This window comes from Gallinula chloropus, assembly GCF_964237585.1.
Source record: "Gallinula chloropus genome assembly, chromosome: Z".
In the NCBI taxonomy this organism is placed as follows: Eukaryota; Metazoa; Chordata; class Aves; order Gruiformes; family Rallidae; genus Gallinula; species Gallinula chloropus.
Window position 1 is genome coordinate 36,979,203 of NC_140089.1, and position 22,266 is coordinate 37,001,468.

At 44.1% G+C, this 22,266-nt stretch overlaps 1 protein-coding gene across 1 annotated transcript; it reads right to left on the minus strand.

Moving 5' to 3' along the window:
- Window positions 1–3,090: 3,090 nt before the first annotated feature.
- On the minus strand, window positions 3,091–21,615 carry HAUS6 (HAUS augmin like complex subunit 6; the record flags this gene model as incomplete). Its single annotated transcript, XM_084278398.1, has 13 exons — window positions 3,091–3,614; window positions 3,997–4,132; window positions 6,010–6,072; window positions 7,043–7,106; window positions 8,514–8,604; window positions 10,347–10,443; window positions 10,859–10,982; window positions 13,732–13,916; window positions 14,540–14,710; window positions 15,332–15,374; window positions 18,679–18,826; window positions 19,388–19,455; window positions 21,578–21,615. Coding segments are annotated over 13 exons (1,752 nt in total), but the record flags the coding sequence as incomplete, so codon positions are not given.
- Between the last annotated feature and the right edge of the window lie 651 nt (window positions 21,616–22,266).

Genomic DNA, 22,266 nt, shown 5'->3' on the forward strand with positions numbered 1-22,266 from the left:
TGGTCCTGCTCTCGAGCCTCTTCTGACCAGGGCATGAAACCTTGACAGTCACTTGGGAAACCGTTGTGAAGTCACTAGCACCAAGCTCTAGCCCAGGTCTGCAAGGAACACAGCCAGGCCTCTTCCAGACACCTGACAGCTAAGGACAAACCTGTTTGACCATGATTAGATCAACATGAATATGGGCTATTAAGAAGCACAAAGAAGCACCTCCGTTGTGCTGTTAACATGGCAGCAGCCACATGATAACTTCCACAAGCAGCCACATATATCTCTCTTCATAAAGTCTGTAATATGCTGCCTTATAAGAAAGATGTCAAATACAGGTGGATAATCTTCTTCAAACCTATTTCTAACTGTTTTGGAAGAAAGGAGGAGCAATATAGAACAGAAACCCAACTTTAGTTAGCAGAGCTTTATACCTCTGTAAACAGATCAGGTTAGGGGTCTGCAACATCAACTTCTGTGTCGCCACTGTGCCACACGCTATTATCAGTCATTTCCCTCACAATCCCATAAACGTCTATCGACTATTTTAAAGTGATGTGGCATTAAGATTACCACAAGCTATTCATTTGAAAAGCTTCACTGTAAAATAGACACTTCAGTGGAAGTTCGCAAAAAGCACCTTTATCAATAGGTAGAACGGGCAGCAATATCAACCACAAGTCTCAATATGAGAGATGAGTCCAGTGAACACAGACCACCACATTAATTATTTATTAAAAAAGGGGCGAACGGTTGGGAGGTAAAAGCAAAGTCAGACAGGACAGAGACAGCTGGGATTACACCCCCTACTCAATTATGTCATCTGTTCCACATCTGCTATTTGTGATGATCATCTGGCTTGAGCAGCCATCACACTGTTTTAAAAAACAGTGATGGGCTACACATAGAAGGACATAAAAGTGGAAGAACCACAGCAGGCAGCACAAACAAGTCGAGTGGAATACAGTCTCGGCCAAAGATGGAAAGGAGTGCAAAACAACTCCCTCTAGACAGCGTGTGGATAAGGTGTTAGGCAATCAAGTGAAGCATAATTATACTGCTATGGTTATGTTTCTGCTTCACAAACTCTATCCTGATAATGGTTTCTTCATGTCCAGCTCTTCATTCGACTTCTGTATATCTGGAAAAAATATGTGTCAGTTAACACTCCATAATACTCAATTATCCAATGAACTGACGTAACTATTCCTCCAAGTGTTTGGTGAAAGTTAAAAAAAGTATGTAAGAAACGGTATTTTTGGTAATTGCTTCAAGTAAGGTAAAATCATCTGCGATCAGTACAGCCACAATTTTAAGCAAAAGCTACAGTGTAGCAAGCCTTTACACAAAGTGTAAATCTCACTATACTTTAAGCCTAGCTTGTGTTAAATTACAAGTATACCATTAAGCACCACATGCTTTGGTTGAGAGTTTGCTATATAACCTTTACTGACTCATTAATGCATTTCAAAATTGGACCCCACACTAAACACTGGACACTACTGGTAAAAAAAGTTGACAATTCTGTTGTTAATGGGGTAAGGGGGCAGGCAGACTGGAATTTTATGATTTCATAATAAAAGTAATCTATTCCTATTCAAACTATGAGCACCTGCCTGGCCTCATAAAATCATAGAATACCCTGAATTGGAAGGGACCCTTAAGGATCACCGGGTCCAACTCCTGGCTCCACACAGGACCAGCCAAGTCAGAGTATGGGACTGAGGGCAGTGTCCAGATGCTTCTAGAAGTCAGTCCAGTTTGGGGCTGTGACCACTTCCCTGGGGAGCCTGTGCCAGTGCCCAATCAAACTCTCAGTAAAGAACCTCTTCCTAATGCCCAACCTAAACCTCCTGTTGCAGCTTCGTGCTGTTCCCTTGGCTTCCACCAAAGAGATGGGATCACCAAAGAGATGGGATCGGTGTCTGTCCTTTCCCTCCCCCACCTCAGGAAGCCATACAGTTTTGTGTCCTTCTACTGTGACACCCAAACTGCACCCAGTACTCAAGGTGAGGCCTCACCAGCACAGTGTAGAGCAGGACAATCCCCTCCCTGGACCCCGGGTCATGCCCTGCTTGAGGCACCCCAGGATACCGCTGGCCCTCCTGGCTGCCTGGGCACACTGCTGGCTCATGTTTAACTTGCTGTTGATCAAGACCCCCAAATCCCTCCTAATATGTCTGGCCTCCAGTGTCTCGCCCCCCAGGCTGGATGTGCAGCCAGTGCTGCCCCTTCCCCAGGGCAGAATCCAGTACTTGCCCTTGTTAAACTTCGTGCTGCTGGTGACTGCCCAGCTGTCTCATCTGTCCAGCTTGCTTTGTAAGACTCAAGTTCCTACAGATTTTAAATACCCAAATTTGCTCAGAGAAACACTATTTCAAGTGAACTTCATGAATTCTCACAATTAACCTTTAGAATACTCCACTGCTAAGGCACCTTAAGTTTGTTAGTGTAGTTTTAATATCTGCAGACTACCTCAAAGTCAAATGAGCACCTTTCCTCCTAGATACTAATACAACTAAAGCAAGTATCTTTCCTTCACCTTTATGTCTCATCTTCCATAACCACACAAATATTCTGTTTCCCTATGCTTGGAGCTATTCAGAGTAGGGTATTTACGTTAGTATAAAGCCAGGGGCAGGTTGGGCAAAATCTTGTTGCTCAAGTACATGGACACTTACCCTTAATTTTCTGCATTAGGTCTGGTGGGATATCATGTACCAGTGCTGCCATTTCCGCCAGATGTTTACTGGAGTACGGCAAGAATGGCAGGGAATATTCTCTTTCATTACAAGATACTGGCAATGGCATCTTGGCCCATTCTTCATCATCCATGACGAGCTCTGGAGGTCTAAACAATTCACAGCTTTCTTCTGGTGCAAGAATTGTCTCTGATATACAACTTAAAGGTTCACCTCCACTATCTGTTTCATTCCGCAGCTCTTCAGTTGTAGATGCAGTCTTTTTCAGCACTTCACGTGTCTTAAACTCTAACTCTAGGTCCTGCTCTAATGTTTGAATATTCTCATTTTTAAAACCATCTGCGCTGTCTATTACATCAAGATCAAACTCTGTTCTTCCAGATGTGCTGAGATCTATGCTACCAAGTTCCTCTGTCAATGTTTCATCCAGTATGGAAATAAATTTGAGAGAAGGTAGTGAATGCGTTTTCACGCCCATGAAGGAATCGCGAGAGTCACCTGAAGGCAGACTACATGCTCTACTACTGTTTTCTGAACAAGTATCTGAAATATCCACGCTCATTTTTACACACTTTGGTTCTTCTACAAAACGCTCATTCCCAACACTCCATTTTAATTCCTGTTCTTCAGTTTGCTCACTCTCTCGCACTCCAGATGACTTTGAAACTAGAGATTCGCTACTATGACCTGTCACCATCTTCTCTTGAAGTCTAAATTCTGTAGAACTGAACTGGGACTTCCTTTCTGACAAGGAACAATCAAAGTCAGGTGCAGGAGATACAGAGGTAGGGTCTGCTGCCTTCTGCATTGTAGATCTAGCATCCATTGGAGCCTCTTCTATCACTTCTTCAGCAGGGGCCTGCTCAGTGTCTGATAAGCCATCAGTCTGAATAGCTTTTCTCCACGACCTTCTAATTTCAGTAACTAAATGGAAGAAGCCAAGGTAAAATTTTAGTATCATACTCAGTCTCTCCTTTTTCTTCCATGCCTTCAGTAGCAATCAAAGGATGGAGATATAGAGCTGCCTTATACTGCTTATGATTTCCTCCTCAACACAAAGGGGATGCCACATAAGCAAAAAAAAAAAAAAGCCAGTTAAATCAAGTTCACAGTTTTCACATCATATGAAGTCCACTATGTTGTGTTACAGAGTGAACCATTAAGATAACCTGCAGATGCACTAAAATAACTGTTTTTTCTTCTTGCGTGACAGGCACAATATCAATGAACTTATATTACTATTTTTAATTAGTATTATAAATTAGTAATTGTAATTAGTATTATAAACCCAGGCTTTTACGCTTACGCAGGTTTTCTGGTGTTCTGGGTATTTCTCTCCTTGCTGAAAATGGGTTGAAAGCCAGTGTGTTAGTAAGATCTTCTAATGCTCTTCCTTTTCCTTCACTGGTCTGAGGTGAATCAGATATCACTGCTTCTGCAACCTGCAGGATGTCAGAGGGGTAAATACTGAAAAATCAAATTTATAACCTATTTCTGTCAGTTAGGGCTCAAAACAGATCCATTCTTCTAGTGATGTGATGAGTTTGGAATCTACTGACTTTTCCTGTCATTTACTACTTTGGCTCACAATGAACGAAACATTTGGTTCATTCAGCTGGTGATCGCCCGGCTCTCTCACCTGTCCAGCTCACCCTGCAAGGCTTCTCCACCCTCAAGAGTCTACAGCTCCTCACAATTTGGTGTGGTCTGCAAATTTACTCAAGACACCTTCCAGTTCTACATTATCATTTATGAAAATGTTAAAAAGAGCTGGAATCCCACTAGTGACTGTCCGCCAGCCAGATGTAACCCCATTTGCTATCACCCTCTGGGCCTGATGCTTCAGCCAGTTGCCCACCCGAGGCACTATGGCTTTGTCTCGTTGTATGCTGCACATTTTGTCCAGCAAGACACAGTATAGAAAGCCTTACTGGAACCCAAAAAGATAACATCAACTGGTTTCAACCAGCTGGGTGATCCTGTCATAAAAGGAAATCAAGTTGGATAGGCAGGACCTTCCTCTCCTGAACCCACGTTGGCTGTGACCAAGTACTGCATTGTCCTTTTGTTGTTCAGTAACTCCCAGTATGATTTTCTCCATAATTTTAACAGGCACTGAGGTGAGACTGACAGGTCTGTAATTACCAGGGTCTTCTCTCTTACCCTTCTTGAAAATTGGCACAAGGTTTGCCAGCTTCCAGTCAGCTGGGACCTCTCTGGATTCCTCAGACCATTGAAAAACAATTGAGAGAGGTCTCACAGTGACATCAGCCAGCTCCCTGAGTACTCTGGGATGAATGTCATTGGGGCCCATGGATCCAGGTGAAGCAGCAAATTGCCCACAAGTTCACGGTTCACTAGGAGTTTATTATTACTGTTGTCACAGTCCTCCAACTCAGGGCATCTGGAGTCCCAGAGCCCATTAGCTGTGTTGACAGATGCAAAGGCAGCTTTAAGCGTCTCTGTTTTATCTACGTGTCTGTTACTGAGGTGACTGTTCTCCTCACGTAACGGACCAGTGTTCTCTCTGGTCCTCCTCTTGTTGTAATGCATTTGAAAAACCCCTTTTTACTGTCTGCAGCAGTATTGGCCTACACTCTAACTGAGCTCTCGCCACACAAATTTGCTCCCTACAAAGGTGAAAAGTATCCCTGTAATTCTCCCACGTTTCCTGACCTTGCCTTCAGTGGTCATACACTTTCTTTTTCCAGCTGAGCTCTACAAGCCCTCTGTTCAGCCAAGCTGGCCCTCTGCCCCACCTACTTGACTTCCAATGTTTTGGAATTGCCTGTTCTTGTGCTTATAGAAGGTGCTACTTAAAAAATGACCAGCATTGAGGGACCATGATGCCTTCAAAAGCAGTTTCCCAATGGGCCTTACCAATTAGTCCCCACGCAGCCCAAAATCTGCTCTCCCCAGAGGTAGTGTTGAAGTTTTGGAGGCAGTTTTCTTCCTCTCACCAGAGATTTTCTATTCCACTACTTCACGGTCACCATGGACAAGACAGCTACCTACCTCCACTTCTCCCATGAAACCATCTGTGTTCACAAGTAACAGATCTAGGAGGGCATCCTTCCTTGCTGGCTCCCTTAATACAGTGAACACTACAACTACACAACCTCCATGCTTTCAGTGTACTTAATTGAGCAGTCACCTGTAAAACTTAGTGCCACTCATCACTATCTAGCAGAAAAATCTAACTTTTGATGTATGCAGATTACAAGAGGCATTTTATGATCTAGTTTGCAACAAGTTATCTGAACTTAATGACTACTGATTTAAAATAAACTAAAAAGATTTTAAATTCAGTTTTTCTTACCTCTTCTGCTAGTTTTTCTGTGGCGTACTTAAGAAGGTCTTCTTTTTTGACAGGAGACTCCACCTGCATAACAGGATGACTTGCATCCTCCAACTTATCTGACATGTTGAACTTACCCTAACCCTAATCATTTTAATTTTTTAAGATCTGTGGAGACCATAATTTTTTATTCTACTTACAAGTTTCAACATAGAAATTCAAGAGGAATGCAAAGGAAGTACTGGAAGATTTCAACCCAAGTATCAGAAAGTGAGCACGATGAAATTACTGTACAAATTCTGAACGGCAATAGCGTTAGTGTTCAGTCAATAAAACACTCCTCTTAAATACCAAATAAAGACATATTTTTAAAATCAATAAAACTTTTAGAATTATATCTAAAGGTGGATATGAATAGCAACTATGAAAGTGTGTTGCATAGAATACAAGTGGCCCATCTGCACCTTAACATCCTACCGTTCCAGTGGACAAAGCGAATGAATGTGCAACGGACAACTGTATATCCAAGCTGCCTTCAGATCACGTTATTAACCCTTAAGCTCAACACAACTTGAAGAAACCACACCGAAGTCTGACCACTGCTCACACAGACTATTTCAGCAACCAGGGAATCCCTGACACTGAACATTGTACTGAAGTTAGGTGCAAGTGCTTCTACTTCCTACTGTCCTTTCCTAAAGCTTAATGAAGTCACAGAATCACAGAATACATGGAGTTGGAAGGAACACAATAAGGATCGTTGAGTCCAACTCCCGGCTTTACACAGGGCCAGCCAAGTCAGAGCATGAGGTTCAGATGTGTAAATCTGGTTCAGATGTGTAAAAATGCTACTTTAAAAAACCCAAACAAATCCAAGCAAAACAAAACACAGAACCCAAAGCAAATCTGTAACAAACTCCACCAAAAAACCCCCAACCCACACCAACCCAAAAAAGCCCGCCTCCCCCGTAAATCCTAAGTCTAGGTTTCAATCAATGTAAAGAGCAACTATCTTAACTTTAACTTGACTGCTAGGAAATTACTGAAGAATTACCTTTTCAGTTCGCACATCGCGGTTTTCAGGTGCTTCTGAGAACTCCAAAGGCACTGAAGAGACCCTTGGGGAGAAGGGGGAAGGGAAGAGAAAGAGCAATAAAGAAAATAAAAAGGTATTGTAATAGGCAAATGAAACAAGTGGCATGCAAGTCTTAGCAGAAAGCCATTATGTATTGTGTGCCCCGTATCTGTCCGTTACGATTTCCCTCAATTCGTCCCGGTCATCAGAAGGCAATTTTACTATAGGGAGAACATGTGACAATTAGAGCAGATTTAGCCCTAGTTGTGTATCAGCCTCCCAAAACTAATAAATTATGAAACTTTTCCCTTCACTACCAAACAGTAAGAGAAGGGATTTTGTAGTATGTTTTGTAAAGGAATTCTTCTGTATTCTGCAATCAAAGATAACTGGAAAGTCTTCTGCAGATTTAATACTGAGGGTTTTTTCCTAGATATTCTTCCTTCTCAATTGCTTCTGGCATCCACAGGTCTGTTCCCATATGAATTTACTGATACTGAACAATTACCTGGCAAAAAACCCTCGAGTCTTACCACTTCCTATAAGCACAGCACTAATTGCATAGCTCTCTAAAATGTGAAGTATAATTCTCACTTGCTCAGAAGAACACACCTTAAAATATTAATATTTGCTGTTATTTGTCTTCAGAGTCAGAACCAAGAAAAACCAATGCTGTATAAAGTCCCTGAGAGCAACCCAGGCTTTTATTAACAACTCTTTGGATAATCTTTGAGACTACATCTACCAAAGTCTACCTATAGGAAAACCTTGCTTTTCTAACTTCCTTTCTAGTAGGCAGCTTCCACATAATCAAATAGTGTTGTTCAAAAAGTCATAAAACTTCCCCAGACAAAGTAAATAACAAACAGGGCAAAACTTTTTTAGGATATTATACATTGTACTGCAGCCTCTGCTGCAACTATAGAAAGTCACAGGACAAAATGACTTTAGAATATTCCTGAGAAAAGCCTTGTTCATAAGGTTTACACAGGAATTCTGTCTAGCAGTCAGGGTGTTGTTTTGCTTCAGCTTTAGTTGCTTGGTTTGATTTTTTTTAAAAAAAAACAAACCACAAAATAAGGGCTCCTGTGAAGGTCTGTTCTCTTATTCTCAGGCTACACTGAACATACATGCCTCAACACAGCATGAGAAATAATTCTCTGTTTTCTCCACTCACCTCTTAGAACTTGAAATAACGTAGTTAAAATGTGAGATAAAAACCTTGCAACTTGGCTGCCTGCACATCCTGTTCAGCAGCAACCAGCTCATCAATCAGTCTGGCTAGAAGAAGTAGCAGTTACTTTAGGACAATCTTGCTCAATCAGGTGGACGTGACATGTAAGGGAGTGGACTAGTAAAATATTCCACTAAGGATCAAAGATATTCAACTCTAACAAATAATTTTCTACTCTTCCACTACTATTTTATCAATTTCTCATTAACATCATACCATCCTGGTGATGCTGTAGACTTATCCACCACAGTTTCCAAAGGTTCATCATCTTCCTCATCACGTACTTCATGAGCAGAGCCACAGGTATCTAGAAAAGCTAGTCGAAGAGTTTTATTATTGCTTCCACGGTTTTTTTGGTCAGGATTACCAGATGACACAAGTTACTCAGACTTCTTCTGCAGACTATTCACACGATGGACTCTATGAACACTTCAAGAAAAATCAATCAATTCATTAGGACAGTGAAATCAAGCCTTTTGCTCAGCTACCACCTGTAGACAGATGCCACTAGCAGTCAGCACTTACTTGTATATCATTCCTGAACATACATTCAAGAGACACGATTCCATCTGCTGCCCAGCAGTTATCAGTGTCCTGGTTTCAGCTTGGATGGAGTTAATTTCTTTCTAGCAGCTGATGGAATGCTGCATTTGGGAGTTAGGATGAGAGCAGCACTGAGAACACACAGATGTTTCTAGTTGTTGCCAAACACTCAGGGACTTTTCAATTGTACATGTTGCCCCGCTAAGGAGAAGGGAGGGGATACAGCCAGGACAGGTCCCCCAAACTGGCCAAAGAGGGCATTCCATGCCAATTACATCATGCTCAGCGTGAAAGGGGGGCTGGTGATGGGGTAGGAACAGGCAGCTGCAAGACATGTGTTTTTGGGAACGGTCTGCTTTCAGTACAGAGCTGAGCTGTACAGCCTGAGTTGTGAGGTTTGGTGAGAAACCGCATTGTGTATCACCAGTTTCATTTACTTTGCTACCCCAGTAAACTATCCTTGCTCAGATCAAGCATCTTAACCACAGTATGGAGAGAATGACATGGACACCAATCTGCCTCAAGCTTTCTGGTATTAACAGAAGCTTACAGGATTATTACACAATGACTTAACATTTAAAATTAAGGCAAATGACTTTCAATTTGCAATTCTGTAGCCTTTCTTATGCAGCTTCTAGCTTTATACCTACATCCCCTGCGACTGCTGTGCTGGAGCAGTGCTTCTACTATTGCAACCAAAACAATCTTCTCCCTATTACTTTGTACTTTGAGATTCCAACACATGCCTGCTACGTCATTCGTCCTGAAAGAGACTGCAAAGGACTTAAGTTTCAAACCGACTTCTTCCTCCTTTTCCACCCTTGCTTTGTAGCTTCTAATTTGTAACTATACACTATGGACAGTCAACTCTTGATCAATAAGCATTACCCAGGAAGATACAATCAGCTCAGCCAATTAGCATGTGCAGCATCCATGCATGGACAAAGTGAGCTCTGATCAGTATTGCTAACCTAATGACTGAAAGCAACAAACAGAAATCAAGTAAGGTCTGGTTTAAATGGCAGAGTTACTATGCAAGATGTATTTCTGAATGTACCATGGAAGGATGCTCATGTGGGAGGACACCTTCCGTTTCTTTCCCAGCTTGCCAGGGGGAGAAGCTTTATCTTCTTTCTCTCTTTCTTAATACTCTCCCAACCTTAAGCAATTTTTACTGTTACAATGAATGTATTCTCTAGAAGCCAGGAATGAACTTTTGCATGGAAATCTGTCTCAACATACTTCACACAAGAGCAAAACACCAAACAACTCCAGCACTGGTATTTGCCATGTCAGGAGCTTTGGAGAGTCTTTGGAATACAACAAGATTGAAACATATAAGGTGATTCAGGGAAAGAGTTATTCAGAACCAGATTACCAGATACTATCAAAAATACTTACAAATTCAAGCAGAGAGTGTTTTTGACTCTTAAGTAGCTTTCAACAACTGCAGTGAGGCAGGGGGAGTGGGAAAGGAAGAGAAATAAGCTTCTGCTCTTCACCCACCTGCAAGTGATGCCAGACGAGACGCTCTAATTTGATCCATGGCCTTCTCCTCTTCAAGATCAGAAGAACTGGGTGGCAAAGCACGTAAATCAAGATCCTTTCAAAAGAAAAAGAAGTTAAACACAAGCAGGATAAAAAACTCCGCATGTCAGCAGCAATTAGTTACCATTATTTACAACAGCCTTTCTGCAAACCACCTGTCAGACTCAATGTGAAACACCTCATCTCTGCTGCACAGCTACAAGGATATAACGTCAGATCCCTGTATCAATGCAAGTGTCAGAACAGGAATTGTTGAGTCATCCTGCAGATCACTTTTAGAAAGGACAAACGAAACTCAGCAGATGTACAGGCTGGTAGCACGTGAAAGGTCTGTTTCCACACGGAAAAGGATAGGAACAAAACCTGAGTCATTTGTCCCTCCCTTTTGCACTGGGATGTGGCAGATGCACATCCTCTCTCACCTTCACCCTTTCTCTTCCCCAGAATCAGATACATTTAACACTACTTACTGGATTGTTATTCAAGGTTAAATTGAAGGGACACACGCCAAGACGGTTTTTCCACTTTGCTTCCCAGTCTTCCTGTTTTCTAGAAATAGACTTATTCACTGACTCAGAATACTCTACTTCTTGCCTGGAACGTAAGAAAATGGAAAATTAATGTAACACATCTGTTGGTGAAGATAACAATCCTGTATAAAGATATTAGGTGTTCCTGTATAGAGCTCGCGTGGCAAGGTTTTGTGAGCCAGGGGGGTTACAGGTGTGGCTGCAGCAAGAAATTCCTAGAAGATTCCCCTATGTCTGTGTAGTGGTTTAGCCCTGGCTGAAGGCCAGATGCCCACCAAAGTTGCTCCATCACTCCACTTTTCAGCTGGACAGGGGAGAAAATAGATATTGAGAGGCTTAGGAGTCCAGGTAAGGGCAGGGAGAGATCATTCTGCAATTAGCGTCATGGGCAAAACAGACTCAATGTGGAATAAAAAAAAACCCATCTAATTTATTACAGTTCACACACACAGAAATCAGAGGAGGACAATGAGAAGTGCAACCAGATCTTAAAACACCTCCCTCTACCTCTCCCTTCTTCATGGACGTAACTTCATTAACAATTTCACTCCCTTCCTCCCCCTCCCAGGTGTCACAAGGGCAGAGAAGGATGGGTCTTTCGGTCAGTTCCTCACAAGTTGTTTTCCTTCTTAGTGGGGAAAGGGTGGGGTGCATTCCTCACACTCTTCCCCTGCTCCAGTGTGGGGTCCCACTCACAGGAAAAAGGCCTCCACAAACCTCTCCAACGTGAGTCCTTTCCCACGGGGCTTCAGCTCTTCACCAACAACCCCACCATGGGTCACTTCCCATGGGGTGCAGTCTCTCAGGCCTAAACTGCTCCAGCCTGGTCCCCAACATGGTCACAAGTACCCCCAGCAAAGCTACTCTGGCCTGGGCCTCTCTCTTTCCATGGGCTGCAGGTCCTGCCAGGGGGTTGCTCAAACACAGTCTGAGTACCTACCGTATGTTCCCACCTGCTCCAGTATGGGGTCTCTCCAAGGGCTGCAGGTGGGGTCTCTGCTCCCTGTCACCTTTCATGGGCTGTCAGGGTGACACCCACTCCACCATGGTCGTCTCCACAGGCTACAGGGGAATATCTCCTCTGCCACCTGGAGCACCTTCCCCACCCCGCCTTCTTCACTGACCTTGGTGTCTGCAGAGTTTCTTACATCCTCTTACTCCCTTCTCTGGCAGAAAAAAGCAGTTGCTTACAGGGTTTTTTTTTTTTTTCTTTCCCTCTTAAATAGGTTACCCCAGAGGCACTATGACCATTGCTGATTGGCTCAGCCTTGGTCAGCCCAGCTGGTATTTACTTTGTCAGACCAAGGGGAAGCTTCTAGCTGCTTCTTGCAGAAGCCACCCCTGCAGCCCTTCCCCCTCCACCAGAACACTGCCACATAAAACCACAACAGTCTGACAGAACCAATACCAGACAGTTCTAAGACAGACTCACCGTTGCCCAAAGCTGAGCCCATCCTCAATGGTGGTAGCACCTCTGGGATAATACAGTTAAGAGGGGGGGAAAAAACAACAAAAAAAAAAACCCCAGCATTTGGCACCAGAAAGTGGAGAGAGAATATGTGAGAGAAACAACTCCGCAGACAAGGCGAGTGAAGGCAGAGGGGGAGGAGGTGCTCCAGGTGTAGGAGCAGAGATTCCCCTGGAGCCTGAGGACAAGACTGTGGTGAGGCAGGGTGTCCCACTGCAGCCCACAGATGTTTATGATGAAGCAGACAACTCATGGAGGACCCATGCTGGAGCAGGTGGATGCCCAAAGAATGCTGTGACCCTGTGAGAAACCCACACCAAAGAAAGCTCCTGGAAGGACTTGTGACCTCGTGGGAAGAAGAGCCCACACCAGAGCAGGCTTGCTGACAAGTCTTGTGACCCTGTGGGGGCCCACGCTGGAGCAGTTCATGAAGAACTGTAGACCGCGGGAAGAACTCACAATGGAGAAGACTGTGGAGGACTGTCTCCCATAGGAGGGTTCCCACACTAAAACAAGCCTCATCCCCTGAGGAGGAAGGAGCATCAGAGGCAATGCGGCATGAACTGACCACAGCCCTCACTCCCTGTCCCCCTCCGCTACTCAGGGGAGAAGGCAGAGAATTTGGGAGTGAAGTTAAGCCCAGGAAGAAGAGAGGGGTGAGGGTAGTTTTGTTTTTATTTCTCATTATCCTATTCTGTTTTGCTTGGTAATAAACGGTATTTCATTTTTTCTATGTCGAGTCCGTTTGCCTGTGACAGTAACTGGTGAGTGACCTCTCCCTGTCCTTATCTTGACTCAGGAGCCTTTTGATGTATATTCTCTCCTCTGTCCAATTGAGGAGCAGAGTGGTAGAGCAGCCCTGGTGGGTACCTGGCCTTATCCTGAAAAATCTTTGCTATATAATCAACTTATGTATTTGTGAATGCACTAAAAAATAACTGAAAATCACAACCTAAAAGGGACCTGCTAAGGAGTCTTCAACGTTTCTTACAGCAGAACTGGAAGCGCTTTAGAAATAAATACAGACAATGAGATACACAAAGTTTCCTTAAGCTGGTCTCAGGTAAAGTCTGAAAATCTCAAAACTGATTAACATAACAAGAAAAAAATTAAAATCAGAGGAGTTAGCAAACAAGGTCCTCCAGGGAAAACTGAAGCTACCTAGAGAAGAATCTCACTTAAGTTATATAGATAATCAAGATGAGTATGAATTTCCCAGAAGTAAAGGAAAAGGACTGAACCATTATGTTGTCACTATGAATTATATTATTTTAAAAAAGACTCTCAGGTAGGAAGACATTGTTCTTAGACTAAAAAGAAAAGAATCAAGAAAACAGCCAATTACCTCCTTGCTTCCATAGCATTTAATAATGTATTGTTGTCCAGAACTTTCTTCTTAATGTCCTGAAGTTGTTGTTTTAATTCAGACTGGAAATGCTCATCTCTCAATGTCCTCAGGGATTCATTTAGCAACAGAATAACTTCTAAGTAATTATGTTTTTGACCTACATATGTATTTCCTGAGTAAAACTTGAAATGAGAAGCAAGAAAAAAACCAAGTTAGTGAACCACATCAGTATTGGAAAGTTATGTCTTCTGTAGCCAGACCTGCAAAACTATGTTCTAACTTTGCATTTTGATTCAGTTGCTACCTGTTTTATTTTCCAAAAATTAAACTCTAGATTTAAACCTTGGGTTTGTTTTCTATAATCAGCTGCTTGACAGCTGCCTATAAAACAATATGAACTAAGAAAACTTCAACTAATGAGGTATTCTGTTTAACCACTGTCTCAAAAGATGTACCAGGTCTAAACAGCACCACATACTACAGAGTGGAAACAACATCCCATTAGTTAAGACAATAGTTAAACTGATCAATGTAGTTTTAATGTCTAGACCACAAAAAACTATGTTGTACACTAAACAGGCAGACTTACCGACGCAGTTATTAAAATTGAAAAGTAACTGGCTGAAATATAACCAATACAAAACTGCAGCATAATCATAACCAGCTTTTACATAAAACAAAAACTTTTCCCAATCCCTGAGTAATCCTCTTCTATAATCTGTAGGATTATCCCCAGTGATATAGCTACATACCTAAAAAAAAAAGGCAAAACAAAAACAGTTTAGCAAGGGCAAAAATTACTTACTTTATCTGTGACACCTTCCAGTCTGTGAACCAACAACTCTGGAACATTGTAAACATTATTTCCATCTAAAATGTCTGGACTAGTAAGGTCTTGAAGAGCAGAATCCACAATTTCCTTTTCCTTTTTCACAGATGTAAGTATTTCCATTATAAGCGCCCACATACTGCGAACCTAAACAGGCAAGGAAGACATAAATGCTAAGTTAGAATGTTTCCGATGCCCTGGTTCCGGCCAGGACAGAGCTAACTTCCCCAAGGAGCCAGCACAGGTGAGCAGAGCTGGCCCAGGCCATTTTCCACACCAGCTGACATCACGCCCCATAAAAGGGGCTGGTCAGGGAGAGGCAGATGGTCCACATGGTTCCGGGCATTGGGTCAGTCGTTGCATGGATGCAGTGCTCTGTGTTATCACCTCATCAGGTCAGTGAAGTGCTCCATGTCATCACCATGTGTGTGTGTGTGTGTATATTCTATCACTGGCTGTTGTTGTTCCCTTTTTGCTGTCCTGTGTCAGTAACTGTCCTTATCCCAACCCACGGGGCTTTGGCTCCTTCTCCTCCCAGGGGAGAGGGGTGAGCAAGCAGAGCAGGGTGCTCAGCTGCTGCCTGGGGCTGAACCATGACAGGCACCTACGACACGAGTTATTAGAACTGCATAAAGGCAGGTGGAGGGACCAGCACAATCACAAGTAAGCAAGTGGAAATAGCAGTATCTGAGAGCCAACTGTTACACAAATGTAAGATGAAATACAGCACACTGCCACAGCGGGGAAAAGAAAACTAAAAAAGCTCACCTTTTGAACTTTCAGGGCATTGTCAGTTTTGTTTTCTTCCATCCTATACGCACGTGCAAAACAGTGGTTAGTATTTCATAAAAGTAATCAATTTCATATATTCTAAGAGTTACAATGAAAAACACTTACTTGCTAGACTGCATCTGCAAGGCTGCATATTCATTCTTTACCTTGTTTATTTCTTCAGTTAAACGACTATGAAAAAAACTAAGAGTTAACCACGTATTTTTTTAAAATCCATGTTTCTACTCTGCTATTCTCTCAGTTCCTTACAATCACTAACCAATCATGCTCATTCTTTTCAAATCTGCATACTGAATCATAGAATCACAGAACAGTGGGCTGGAAGGGACCTCAAAGACGATCTAGGTCCCTCTTGGAAATGAAACTGGCAAGGGACATAAAGGATAATAAAAAGGGGTTTTTTAGATACGTGAATAGTAAGAGGATGACCAGGGATAATGTAGGTCCCTTGCTGAATGAGGAGGGTGTCCTGGTAACGGGGGATGCTGAGAAGGTGGAGATACTGAATGCCGCCTTTGCTTCGGTCTTCACTTCAAAGGCCCCCCCAGGACCCACAGACACTGGATGAAAGTAGGAGTGATTGGGAAATGAAGAATTTCCCTCTGGTTGAGGTAGGGGAGGTCCAGGAGCGGCTCAAAGGGATTAATGCACACAAATCCATGGGCCCAGATGGGTTACATCCACATGTGCTGAGGGAGCTGCAGGAGGCAATTGCTGAGCCGCTCTCTATCATCTTCAACAGGTCTTGGAGGACAGGAGAAGTGCCTGAAGACTGGAGGATAGCCAATGTCACTCCAGTCTTTAAAAAGGGCAAGGAGGATCCCAGCAACTCTAGGCCAGTCAGCCTCACCTCTGTCCCTGGAAAGGTGATGGAACAGCTTGTTCTGGATGCCATCTCCAAGCAATTGGAAGAGAGGAAGGCCATGAGGAGTGGTCAGCATGGATTCACCAAGGGGAAATCATGCTCGACCAATCTCATAGCCTTCTACGATCTCATGACAGGCTGGGTAGATGGAGGGAGAGCAGTGGATGTCATCTACCTTGACTTCAGCAAGGCCTTTGATACTGTCTCCCATGACATCCTGATAGAGAAGCTGAGACAGCACGAGATAGATGAGTGGACAGTGAGGTGGGTTGAGAATTGGCTGTCGGACCGAGCCCAGAGGGTTGTGATTCGAGGAGCAGAATCTGACTGGAGGCCTGTGACTAGCGGTGTTCCCCAGGGCTCGGTGTTGGGTCCAGTCCTGTTTAATATCTTCATTGACGACCTTGATGAGGGAATAGCATCCACCCTCAGCAAGTACCCGATGATACAAAGCTGGGAGGAGTGGCTGACACGCAGGAACACTGCGCTGCCATCCAGCGAGACCTGGACAGGCTGGAGAGCTGGGCTGGGAGAAACCAGATGAGGTTCAACAAAAGCAAGTGTAGAGTCTTGCACCTGGGAAGGAACAACTGCTTGTATCAGTACAGGCTGGGGGATGACCTGCTGGAAAGGAGCTCTGTGGAGAAGGACCTGGGGGTCCTGGCGGGTGACAAGTTGGCCATGAGCCAGCAGTGTGCCCTGGGGGCTGAGAGAGCCAATGGGATCCTGGGGTGCATCAGGAGGAGCGTGGCCAGCAGGTCAAAGGAGGTGATCCTCCCCCTCTACTCTGCCCTGGTCAGGCCCCACCTGGAGTATTGTGTCCAGTTCTGGGCTCCCTGGTATAAAAAGGACAGGGATCTCCTGGAGAGAGTCCAAAGAAGGGCTACGAAGATGATTAAGGGCCTGGAGCATCTCCCCTATGAGGAAAGGCTGAGTAAGTTGGGACTGCTCAGCCGGGAGAAGAGCAGACTAAGGGGGGACCTAATTGAAGTTCTTAATTATCTGAAGCAGGGAATGCAGGGGGAATCAGCCAGCCCCTTTTCAGTGGTCTGGGGAGACAGGACGAGGGGCAATGGCTGCAAGTTGGAGCACAGGAAGTTCCGCACCAGCATGCGGAAGAACTTTTACACAGTGAGGGTGACAGAGCCCTGGGACAGGCTGCCCAGGGAGGTGCTGGAGTCTCCTTCTCTGGAGATATTCAAGACCCGCCTGGACGCCCGAGTGATGTGTCCTAGGGAGCTGCTTTGGACCCGATGATCTCGAGGTCCCCTCCAACCCGTACAATTCTATGATTCTATCACTGCACACCTGAGAAATAAATATCTCTCTACTTATGTCTGGGAGTCAATCCCCTTTTCCATATTCCATGTGCTGCTGCTTTGGTTTCTGAGCTCTATCAGTAGCTCTTGGTTTTAATTAGGTTGGTTTCTTGTAACACCTGCTTCTTTTTCCACCTAGACAGGCCATGCCTGAGCTTCAGCAAGGACCTCTGAAAATATCCTAGCACTCTGTTTTCCATATGATACCTCCAAGCAGTTCCCTGAGCAGGTGAAAAAAACCAATATAGTTGTGCCATGTTCTGGATTTGTGCTGAAAAATGTATTGATAGCACAGGGATGTTTTCATTACTGAGCAATGCTTACACACAGCAGAGGCCATTGCTGGTTGGAAGAGGGCAGTGTTCTGGGTGATGGTGTTTGTCTTCCCAAGTAACTGTCACACATGACGTCACACACTGCTTTCCTGGAGATGGCTGAACACCTGCCTGCCCCCACAGGAAGTGGGAAATGAATTCCATCTCTTGCTTTGCTTGCATCCACAGCTTTTGCTCTACCTATTAAACTGTCCTTAGCTCAACACACAAGTTCTCACTTCCGCTCTTCCAATTCTCTCCTCCATGACATCTGGGTGGGGGACTGAATGGCTACAGGGGGCTTTGTTGCTGGCTGAAGTGAAACCACAGAACCATCCTGCCCAAATCCTGTGAATTACAATGGTATGTAACTCTGTGTCTGCAAACGAAGTTCCAGTTATTGTTTCTCAAACTGGGTATGTATTCCGTACACAAGAATAAAGAATAGCAAAATTTTGGTTAAATAATTATTATGAAACAAAGACCAAATATTTCATCAGTTATATTCTAAGATAATATCCTTCAAGTGGTACAAAATCAGTGACATACACATTGAATTCCCTGATCATTTTTAATGCCAGAGTAACCATACGTCCAAAATATAGCATCTCCTAAACAGATGACCTAATTTCTATAGGTTACTGTGCTTCACAAAAGACCCCACACTAACAGTAGAACTGTCAATTAAAAGATAAAGGGAAATGGAACACTGGGAAAAGCTCAGCAGAATTCATAAAGCTGATGCAGCCTCCTCAAATCATTTTAACACACACACAAAACTCAGCTTTTATGAAAACCCTACATTTCCTTAGATGCATTACTTACTGTGCTTTTTGCATATATTCCTGAATAACAAAATCTTCCCTTTGAAAGACCTGCAGAAGTTTATTGTATGCAACTCTGCATCTTGCCTTTGCCATGTGTACATCCCGAGGTCTTACTTTTACAGCTTCAACAAAAGGTATATCAGCGCCTACATGACAGATAATGTTTGGATTACATCATTCACTTTTAGCAAAAAGACAACTTCCTCATCTACCAAGTCTGAATCAAATGAAGCACAACTCAAGATGCCCATTTTGCCTGGACTGAAATGGAGTATGCAGTGCACTATCTTTTTGCCAGTTCCTTCTGTTGTATATGTTTGCATTCCCTCACCCCCTTTCCTTATTCTTTTAGGTAACCTAAACAATACCAAAAGCCTATAACAGACAGTTCTGATCCTTCAGAACTTGTCACGTTGAGAGACGAGTGCAATACAGAGGTCCGACATTTCTGGACCAAGCTATTTCTTCTGTGGGTAGTGGTGTACAGCATTACACAGATGAACCTTGAGGCAAGACTCATAAAGCAATATAAAGCAAAACAATCTGCAATGGTCTGTCACCAGTGGCTCTACGCAAGTACGCGGAACCCTGTGTAAGATTTTGAACCCACCAACCAACTCAGAACTATATAAAGCTCTTGGCCTGCACCAATGACTTGACAGATTCACTGTCAAACATGGCATTTTTACTGTTACGTTACAGCTTACCTGTGGAGTTTTCTTCCATGTCCTTAATCACTACAAGTTTTGCAAGTTCATACAAGGGATGAATAAGTCTAAGGCCAGCAGAAAAAGCAAATGAAGATGGTGCAACATATGGGATTGTTTCTCCCTCTTCATTCTAGAAAAGTCAAAACCATTTTAGACACGAAACTAATCTAAGAAACAAAGCCTAAAAGAACAGCCATCAATCATTTATCTGAGTATCAAAACACTGCAGCCTACCTGCTAGGAAGCCTGATGCAAAACTAAACTTTTTCTCACTCAAATTCAACCACGCAACGTTTTTTTCTCTCAAACAAGCCAAATATAAACTATGTGGAGTAAGACACAAGGTAAAATTGGGCTTTTTAAAGAAAAAAATCTTATTTAAAATAAGTCTTATTTGTATATATAAGCATTACATAATCTCCCAAAAAAAAGAATAAGGCCTCAGAAACTAGTAGAGCACCAGTTTCCACTCTTAGTAATACTCACTGCAATGTGTTTTAGCCATGAGCTGCACTTCTTCCTAAATTCAGGGTTTCTGAAATTTTCTACTGCAAAGTAGCTTTCTCGTTCCATTTTAAAAGGATGAGGATAAAGAACAACAAAAAAAAAAAGAAGAGAAAAAGCAATTTCAACACATGTTCAAGTATTCAGTTACCTAATTAAACATTGTAAAACCAAAACGAAGACAAACATTTCTTAGTGATGCCTCCTGGAAGAGCCAGAAAACGTGGGGATAAAGTTTGGACCCAAAATAGCTAAAAGTTTGTTAAATGGCAAAGTTTTCTTGCCACAGTAAGTTAATGACAGACTATTTCAGAAACAGTTTTGTCCAAAGCTCTTTTTAACTCAGGAGAAAGGAAGAGAAGGAAGAAAAAAGAAGAAGGGTCAGAACACTGACAATTTTAATATCAGCAGACTTCTTCCAGCAATTTCTTTAAAGCGTAAGCTAAAAAATCTCTGGCTGTACAAGGAGAAACATTAGGGAAGATAGGGGTCTTGCCATGTTAAAGATTCTGGTAGCAATCCATAAATGGAAAATGTTACTCACTGCCTGGTCAGGGTAATGTCTGGCATTCCCCCAGTCCTCGCCCCTTCCTGTGCCACAGTGAAGGGGAAGAAGGGAGAGAAATCATAACTAAAAGTGATGTCTGCTAAGCAGGGAGGTGCGGGGGTTGAGGGGAGTAGAGGTGCTTTAAGATCTGGTCATACCTCTCATTACCTGACTCTGGTGTCACTGGGTGTGCAGTGTAAAAAATTGGTTTTCTTTCCTTTACTCCATATTGAATCTGTCTGTTTCGCCCGTGACGCTCACTGCGGAACCATCTCTCTCCCTGTCCTTATCTCAATTCCTGAACCTCTCAGTAGCTATTTCGCCCCCTGTCCAGCTGAAAAGGCGAGTGATAGAGTGGCTTTGGTGGGCATTTAGCCTCCAGCCCAGGTCAAACCACCACAGTCCTTTGGCACCCAACATGGGGCTTGAGGAATTTGAGATAAGGACAATAATTGGATGAGGGAATGGGCAGACTGAACATAGCTGGGTAGTGTAACAATTATAGAGAATTTCTGTTGGGAACGGGGATTTTAATGACAATTCTCAAATCATGATTCACAGATGCAAGGGGTGGAGTGTTGTAGCTTGGCATGGTGGGGTTCTGATAGAGAAGGGGGGGGCTGCAGGGGGGGCTTCTGCAAGAAACAGCCAGAGGCTCTCTGCAGGCCTGACAAAGCAAACACCAGCTGTATCAAGTCCAGAGTCATCGTTGACCAAGACCATTAGTATGGTCACAGCACCTCTGGGAATCATGTGTAGGAGAAAAAAAACCCACAACTAAATACTTTTTGCCACCAGTGCAGGGAGTGAGAAGGTGTAAGAAACGATGCAGACACTAAGGCTGGTGAAGAATGGAGGCAGGGGGAGGCTGGAGGGGCTGGGGGGAGGGGGGAAATGAGGCACTACTTTGCAGCTTAAGTAGTTTTTACCAAACTTGCCAAGTTGCAGGTACTTAATTAAGGCAAGTCTTCTGATACATTATGGACTTGTGATCAAGGGGAAACAAATCCTCTGAATAATTCTCTTTTTCCCCAGCATCACCCACCATTACATCCCCTTTGCCACCTCCCCAGCAAGTGCACAAACCACGCTCCTGATTAAGAGCACAGCAGTAACTTCACAGGTCAAATACTTACTTGCCCTTTTGCACTTTCTCCAAGCCAGGAAAACCCATCTTCGACAATAAGAATATGGCGACCAAGTGCACCATGCTTTTCAGGGCAGGGACCATCTCCCTAGCACACAAACAAACAGCCGCATCAGAAGTGGTCGGGATGCCGCGTTAGCACAGCACGTCGATTACAAAGCAACGCTTTACATTCAAGCGCCACAGGCTGCGCATCAAACGCTGTGTTTACTGCAGTTAAACGACACACAGCCTCCAGCCCATCTGGCAAAGCTGAGGTAATGCCGGTGAGAGCGTCTCCTTTCAGGCACGCTCGGCAGCCAGGGGGTACGCTGCGCGCCTTCTCGGCGGGACTCCGCGAGGTGGGTCCGTCGGGCAGCGGGGCTGACCCCCGCTGCTGGGCTGCGCTCCTTCGGACACGGGTAACACGGACGGCTGCGGCCGCTACCGGCGCCTCCTCCATGCCACGCACCGCCCCGGACACCGGGCCCCATCGCTGGCCGTGGCGAGACCGCCAACCCCCCTCTGCAGGCGCGGGCCCTTGGATGAAAACTCAGGGCCCCGCTTGTGGGCTGGAGGCCGAAAAAGGGCCGCCGCTCGCCCCCTCCTCCTTCCCCAGCTCCCCCTCGTACTCACGTTATCGGCGACGTGAAGCTTTCTCTCCCCCAGGGGAAGCCCACGGCCCGCGCGAAGAGCCAG